Raw genomic sequence first — 7,930 nt, forward strand, 5'->3', positions numbered from 1 at the left:
AAGTACCTATTTATTTATTTTTAAAGAAATGTCCACATTGTTTTGCCCAATCTTGAGATGGAAATGAATCAAGCATAACTTTCAACCACTAAAACTGATTTATCTGTTCCGGAATGAAAGCATATAACTGTAAAAAACAAAACAAAAGACATAATAGTAATACGCATAAAAGTAAACGCACTTTACGGGGTTTTTTCAGCTTTTGTAAAAAAGTAATTTTGAAAATTCGTGGATAATAACAATAACATATTTCAGCTTTTTTTTAAAAAAAAAATAGCTTGCACATTCTGGTGGATTAACCGCTACAGAAAAATACAAAAATATTTTAGTAACTACTCACCCTGATAAATAGAAATAAGAAAACACTCTTGGAAAAAACTCACAGCCTCTCAAATAAGCATCAACATCATTAAAAATTTGATTGTTCTAAGAATGTCTTTATTACATTTGCAATGTGCTTCATATGCTCATATTTTACAACTGTAAGCATTATCCTTACGTAAACCAAACAGTATTCTTCATTGTCTACTTAAAACTGGCAAGAAACAAGAATGTTTATATAGATATGTGGACTGTCTGCACTCTTCTCAGTTGTTTTTTTGTTTTTTGGTTACTATAGCAGTAAAGCTATAAAATAAATAGTCTGACACAAAAATAATAATGTTTCTCACATCAAGTGTGTTTTTGACTTTAAAAGAAACTCTCCTAAAATATGTATCTATTCAAGACAACACATATAAAAGACCAATGTCCTTGTAATTACATTACAGTACATGTAATGGAACACTCTAGTTTGAGGGGAAAAACTAATTAAAATATAAAATGTACAATAAATAACTGGGAATGAGAATCTCTAAAACTCTTTATCGCTTGAAGTCTACAGCTATTGCATGACAATGAACCGTGAATTAACTTCACAAGTTATGCAAAGGTTCTGGAAATCTCCTCGTCATATATAAGATCACCACCTCATGACAGACTAACTGGAGCAAAGAAACTGGGCCAGCACTGGTGATGCATAAATCAATCCCTTTTCTTAAATACCTCAAAAGTCTGCTTCAAGTTAAAACGCTACACTACATCGCCAAGTTTCCAACCATCCGTTCATCTAAAACAGCCTTTTAAATTTCTACCGATGCCTCATTGCACTCTGCATCTGATTTTAGCTCAAGAAAGCCACAAAACCCCCAAAAAGTGCATCGTTTTCATCCACAGTTCATCTTCTTTGATCGATGTTGATAGTTGCCAGTAGTAGTAATAGACAATTCACGGTATGTTGCTGTGAGGAGAAAAGCAGAAACTGAATTTTAGTTGTGTTTCATTGTGGTCATAAAACAAGAAGAGTCATCCCTCACAACAAACCCAAATTATCTCCAAGAGACTTTTTCTCACCTTCTCTTTCGTTGTAAGTAAAGGTGGACAAGCCAGTGGGTGATAAGAGGCCAGAGTGCGGTGAACACGACTGTGAGTGGGGAGAAGTCACAAGGCCACCACGATGGTCTCAGGAACTTAAAAGAAAAATCAGAAATAAAAAAACAAGAGGGATAAAGGCACTCTGATTTCCCAGTGGAACTGAAAAAAGCCTCTAACTTCCACTTTGAAACAGTTCAGAGAGCACAAGGACTGCTAAAACACTGTTTTAATACAACATAGTGACATCAGCAGGTTTTTATGACAACACACTGATCTCTGACCTTTGACCTATGACCTTGAAATTGCGTATTTTATTATCTTTGCACAGAATTGGCTGAAATCTTTGATTTCTGTGGACTGTGAAAACTTGAGATATTATGATATATTCACATGTGTGAAACTTTCTGGCATCATTGTGAGGTCGTAGGGCACTGTATTGAAAAAAACAAAAAGTGCTGTACAGCTCTGTCCATTCACCTTCATATCATATATTACTCACTATGGTTTACTGAATTGTTTTATTCAACGTTAACTTTAACCACGGGCACTAACAACGAAGGCTAAGGTCAAATGTTTAGCAAACCGAGGTACTCATGTCCTCAAGGCCTCGTATATTGTTGTGAAGTTTGAAGATGATTTATTAAAACAATGCAGGTAATATAAAGTTTTTACTGATTTTCACATTTTGTGTGACTTTGAGCTTGACCTGATTTTCACCAAAATTAAATCAGCTCGAGCTGTTACTGCTATCGACTGTCACACAAAATTTGAACATGATATGCTGAAAACTATGGATGCTAGAGTGCTAACAAACAAACAGACAGGCAAACAAACCACTCTTCAGGGAGAGTATAATAACAGGTCATGCTTCATAGCTGAGAGCAAAAGAGCTTTTTAATGAGCACCTGTCTTGGTACAGTTACAGAGTCCCCCCGCCTTGGCAAAGATGATCTTGACTGAAAGAAAAGAAAACATGAAAATTAAAAAAAATGTTAAAGAAAACATCCTTAGAATCAGTGATTGTCTTGAAGGGAATGAAAATAAAATCAATTTAGAATTTGTCGATTTTAATTTAATTTTTTATGACTTAAAAAAGAGAAAAACTGTGACAAAAAGTTCCTTAATTGCACCTAAACAAGTGGCCACATGTCTGGTTGTTCACCTGTGACTTGGTCAGCTCCTCCAGAGCATGCAGCCTGTACAGCACATTGGCCATGTCGCACTGCAGTCTCAGCAGAGCAGTGGCTATTTGCTCATTGATGCTTCCCCTGGTAACACTGCCAGGATGCAGTCTGCTCGGTGACACACAGCAGCAGGTGGCATTTACGCTCACACATGGCTCAGCGCTGCAGGTAGCCCTCGGTAACTGAGAACCTGGAAGGAGAACCAGAATACATACAGACTTTATGGAATGGTAGGGAGGGTATCTCATTTATTTAAATGCTCAGGAGAATAAACGGGGGAATACATTGTGAGAGACTGCTAAATCGGGGATTCAGCATCATCTGCAGTAATCTCACCTCTCCCTGTTCTTGACAAGGAGCTGTTGTGTTTTCTTGGACTAATCCCTTCTTTAACATCTCCTGTGAGGACATGATCTTCTCCATCTATCAGGGTGGTGTTGCTCTCAAACCAGACATCCCTTTGCTTCAACGAGCCAGCTCCTGATCCCTGTGAGAGGCCTTTGGACGTGGACAGCCGCTTAGCAGGAAAATGAAGAGCATCATCACACTTTGTATGGACGAAATATGAATAGCTCATGCGATGGACTATTTTTATTTGGAAAGCATGTTTCGCACCACACCTCATCCGTGGCTAGGTGCTCCATGGAGTCACAGAACTCTTCATTATCTGAGTCAGTGGATCGGTGGTTCTTCTCAAGAATAGCATCGTTATGATCTAAGGCACAAAAAAAGAAAGAGAAGAGCATGTCCAGCATTGTAAATTGTGCCTAAAACCTACATTTTTAAATTACAGGCTAAAGAGAACTATACTGTACAATTTGACAGCAATTTACAGATGATGTCTTATCAGATATTTTGGTTTTCCATATCCAGCATGCAATCCAATACAGAATGTTAGCATTTCTATGTAATCTTACCAGTCAGATGTCCATTAACATGCATGTATGGGTTATACTGTACACTGGGCTCTAAGGTACATGCCAGCTCTTCCTCCTCCACATCGCTGTTGAGGGAGCTGTGCGTCCCGTTGGTGAAGGAGGACACACTGGGCTCCACACTGCTGCAGGAGCCTTTAGTGTCAGACAACCTCCACCTCTTGTCCTCCACCATTAACAGCCGTGGGTCAGGACTCCAGTCTGACATAACACAAAGACATGGACTATGGGAAAGAATTATGAAAATACTTTTTCTTTATCTGATAGAAATGCTGTGTATTATTTATACGTTTTTCCTTATTTTCTGTGATATGTAATAATAATGGATTGCATTTATATAGCGCTTTTCGGGACCCTCAAAGCGCTTTACAATTCCACTGGTGAATGGCCTGGCCGGTGGCCTGTATTTGTACAGCGCTTTACTAATCCCTAAGGACCCCAAAGTGTGGAGGCAAGCTACAGTTGTAGCCACAGCTGCCCTGGGGCAGACTGACAGAGGTGAGGCTGCCATATCGTGCCATCGGCCCCTCTGGCCATCACCAGTAGGCGGCAGGTGAAGTTACTTTCCCAAGGGGACAACGACCGAGACTGTCCGAGCCGGGGCTCAAACCGGCAACCTTCCAATTACAAGACGAACTGCCAACTCTTGAGCCACGATCGGCCCACATATATACCTACTGTGACAATGGTGGGTAATCATATTAACACCAAAAATGTCTTAATATGATCAGTACAAACCTCCGCTCACTTCATGGTGTTTATGAGGGGCAGCCAATCAGAAAACGTTGACTTACAGTGAAGGGGATGGGAGATATAATGGTTTCAGACTGAGGGTTACACCGAGGCACGCAATAAATATTATGTAGATCTGTGAATCGTGCAAAGCTATTATAACCTAGTCGTCTTGAGTTTAAAACTAAAAATATGGAACTGGAAAAATCCCATCCACGTGTGTCTTGCATCCTTTAAATATTCAACATTTCATGATTTTTTTGTATTTTTCCTGGAAAGAAAAGGGGGAAAAAATTCCCAAAAAATCTCAGCTAATGGTCTTATCTAATACTTGGCAAAAAGGGTTTATGGGATCCCAAAGAGAAGACTTAATAGCTGCACTGATTTCCTGCTAAACTCATTAAAACAGGCAAACACATAAGGAAAGTTAGGAGAGAAGCAATTATTTGGCTGTATGTTGCCTCTACAACAACACAAACCAGCACCTCTGTCAGCCCATGACCCAAACTACACTGTACCTCTTTCCTCCTCCTTGTCTTCATGGTCCGCATTGTGTCCTTCATCCCCATTTTCCTCTTCCTCCCTTCTCCTCCATTCACTACTTCCCTCATTTCTCTCCACGCCACTATTCTCCTCGCTACTGACACTCAAGTCTCGAGCACTGTTGTCGTTTTCGTTTTCGTGGAGGTTCTGAATATCATCCCACAGATCCCCATACCCTGAACAGTGAGGGAAATGCTGTTGATTAATTCAAAAATTGCATATAGATGCACAGCAAAAATCTGCACAACAGAAAAGCCACACAGGAAACTTGACATCACTTCACGGGGTCTGCACACTGTAACAACGCCACAATGCGAGCCAACAGACCAACACGCCTTACCACAGCACATACTAGACATGACAAAAAAGCACAAGAAAATCTGCTCTAATTTTTTATTTTTTTACAGCTCATACAGCTTAATGCAGAGACGATTTTCACTCAGCTGCAACAGCAATGAAAGCAACGTAACTAAACTAAAAAACTCTATCAAGTCTACAGCCATCGCAAACACCAAGGACTTGCCTTCCATTGTTGGCTTCTTAAAAGGTTTAACCAGCTCATCTAGGGATAAAAAAAACATGTAAGACATGCATTAAGAAAAAAAAAGATCACCATATCACCCCATCTGAGCAGCGCTGCTATCACCTGCAGGCTACTGTGTTTTCATTTCCTTTGACGTGCCTTCACATGTGGACTAAAAGCCACACGAAACCCCTCAAAACATTTACAGTCACTTAGCAACAGGGTCATTACAATGTTTAGCAGATAGATGAGTGTTTCAAAATCGATACTGGGAAAATGAGAGAGAGCACCATCACAAATTTTCGATATGACATTAACAGAAACTTGTTCGTTATTTGGCTTTCAGTACATATCACATTGAAGTTGGATGAAAATGTATTTAGATTTAATCTCTGTGAAAGCTCTTGTTTTAAAGAAAATCAAGTGTGTGTGTATGAGAAGCTGTAAACTAAATATATGCCTAATATATGCAAAACGTTGGTTTCTACAGGCCTCCAAATCTGCTGTCAGAGGCCGACAGCCAAACATTTTAGGGACTGCAAGCATCCATCACTTTATATGAACTTTAATTGATAGTCCACAGTCACGGAGCCGCCAAACCAGACACTTACCTTAAAGATGTGAAGGATCCAGCTCAACTAGTTTTCTAGATAACGGAATTTGACTGAATTTATTTATTTTGCAAAATTTGATGAATTGAGATGGAATGCCGTCATGTCATGACACCATACTGATCAGAAACACGACAACTTGAGAATACTCCATAGGCATGTTTCCAGGCTTGCTTTACCCGCATGTTGTGCAAAGGGCCTGGTGAAGGGTCTCCTGTCCACCTCATTTTCTTCAGCCTCCTCTCCCTCTACCTCTGTGTAGAAATTTCCCAGCATCTGTACCAGGTCAGACACATCTTCTGAAATTGGCACAGTCTCCAGAATCTGAAAACACACATACAAATTTGATAAATCAACAGAAAGGCTCTTTTGATTCGGGAGCATTATGGTACAAATGCATGCAAGTTGAGGCAAACAACAGTGCCAATAAGATACTTTACATTTTGCAAGAGAAGAGTTGTTTAACACATCCCTCGACTAAATGCCCGCGCTTTTCTGAGCACGCCAAGTCATTTATTCAAAGCATGATGCCACGAGTGTTTATTATTCTGCGTGCTGCTTCTATTCAGCCCCAGTTTTGCCTGAAAGGACTTACCAGCTGGATGTTCTCAATATAACTCTTCATGGCTTCCTCCTTTGTCATATTTCCTAAAGAGCTCCATGCATCCCTGAGAACACAAAGTCATAGTTCAAAATCAACTGAGGCTGTGAAGTTGAAGTATTTTCTGTGTTTGTGCAACAGTATACGGGGGAGAACTAAGTGCATTTGGCTCCATAGTAAAATAGCCATGCAGTGGCCATACGTGCCACAGGGGAGGGACCCCGATAGTAAAAACTAGTTGGGGTATTATGGGTCCATATTAGAAATGCATATACCATTTAGCTTTTCCATGGGTGTCCCAGAAGCCGGTTGGTCTGGAAATGTTGCACGGCCCCATAGTGGCCTGCTTATGGTAACTGTAGAACATCAGCATCATGTCATCAGATGGCTGAAAAGTACCTAAAAAAATAAGGAAACAACAGAAAGGCAAGCTCAGGCTTTGTGTGCAGTAAACCAGTAACACACAATGTGGCAAAGATGCATGAAGTGTCTGATTCGGTTAATCAGCTCTCATCCCTGTAGCAGCTTTGGGGTCAGCCAAGTGTGAGTGACAGCTCTTAAGTGCAACACATGTAGGTCAATCACACAGAGGGAACAAACAAGCCCAGTGAGGACAGATTTTACACTCCACAGCTGATCATTGAGCACTCGAGTTCAACCATTTTCTACTTATTTTCCCACACGGGCTCTATGGCAGATTTTAATAAGTCATCACCTTCTTCGGGCAAACTCCGGACCACTTTAACTGCCGCAGCAAATTTCGCCTCCAGGCTGTGCTTGTCCTCCTCCTGCGCCATGCCGAGTCCACTGAAGGATGACATGAAGGAGTCCTCACATCTTGAGCAAGAAATTGAAGCAATTAATGAAAAAAAAAAAAAATCAGAAAGAGCTGAAGGGAGGGGGTGACACAGTTTGTTCACCACTGCACCTTGCTGGCACCTGTCCTGTATTTGTAAAAGGCCAGCTGCTTTCTCTCTAATCTGGGATTTTGAGATGAAATTGTTCTATAAAATTACCCTCGTCGTTTTTTTTCGTTCAGCGATAACAGACTATATTCTCCGAGTGAAATGCATTTTTCTGTGGTTCATTTGCTCACTCACCATCAAGTTCACATTGGCCGGTAAGATAATTATTTCATTAGCCCGGTGTCTGTCTGCAATATGCAGCAAAAAAGCCAATCTGCTCCGGTCAAGGATGAGCCAAACACGCAACGTTTGAGCCTTAAACACGTCTGGGTGATGTAGTTTTATTCAGTAAAAAAAACTGCAGATAGTAGTGCACATCTCAACGCTTAAGCATTCAAATCCCACAAACCTCTCTGAGCGGAGCTTTAAACCGAAGTGGTGAGTGGGAAATGTAGGAATCTGCGTCTAGGTCTCTTTTTTGTC

The 7,930-nt window shown here is 40.5% G+C and overlaps 1 protein-coding gene across 2 annotated transcripts; it reads right to left on the minus strand.

Annotated features, from left to right (window-relative positions):
• Positions 1-464: 464 nt before the first annotated feature.
• On the minus strand, positions 465-7,741 carry LOC146648549 (acyl-CoA-binding domain-containing protein 5-B-like). 2 transcript variants are annotated; one of them, XM_085389108.1, is made up of 13 exons: positions 7,258-7,726; positions 6,818-6,941; positions 6,537-6,609; positions 6,121-6,265; positions 5,331-5,369; positions 4,783-4,983; positions 3,515-3,733; positions 3,218-3,312; positions 2,934-3,114; positions 2,576-2,787; positions 2,319-2,369; positions 1,393-1,508; positions 465-1,279 (listed from the first exon to the last, which is right to left on the minus strand). In XM_085389108.1, the coding sequence occupies exons 1-13, from the start codon at positions 7,361-7,363 to the stop codon at positions 1,267-1,269; spliced, it is 1,575 nt and encodes a 524-aa protein (XP_085245234.1). In that variant the 5' UTR covers positions 7,364-7,726; the 3' UTR covers positions 465-1,266. The 2 variants fall into 2 exon arrangements, with proteins under 2 accessions (XP_085245234.1, XP_085245233.1); XM_085389107.1 differs by lacking the exons at positions 4,783-4,983; positions 5,331-5,369 and having other exon boundaries at positions 7,258-7,379; positions 7,643-7,741.
• Positions 7,742-7,930: the final 189 nt, after the last annotated feature.

The sequence above is a fragment of the Rhamphochromis longiceps genome, linkage group LG18, assembly GCF_057381845.1.
Source record: "Rhamphochromis longiceps isolate RC_006_pf linkage group LG18, R_longiceps_female_GT1.1, whole genome shotgun sequence".
In the NCBI taxonomy this organism is placed as follows: Eukaryota; Metazoa; Chordata; class Actinopteri; order Cichliformes; family Cichlidae; genus Rhamphochromis; species Rhamphochromis longiceps.

Excerpts from the sequence above, each read along its gene's own strand:
- LOC146648549 (XM_085389108.1), bottom strand. The coding sequence starts at position 7,363 with ATGTCATCCTTCAGTGGACTCGGCATGGCGCAGGAGGAGGACAAGCAC. Across the intron at positions 6,942-7,257 it reads CCGGAGTTTGCCCGAAGAAG|GTACTTTTCAGCCATCTGAT; the intron begins GTGATGACTTAT and ends TTATTTTTTTAG. Across the intron at positions 4,984-5,330 it reads TAAGAAGCCAACAATGGAAG|GGTATGGGGATCTGTGGGAT; the intron begins GCAAGTCCTTGG and ends CTCACTGTTCAG.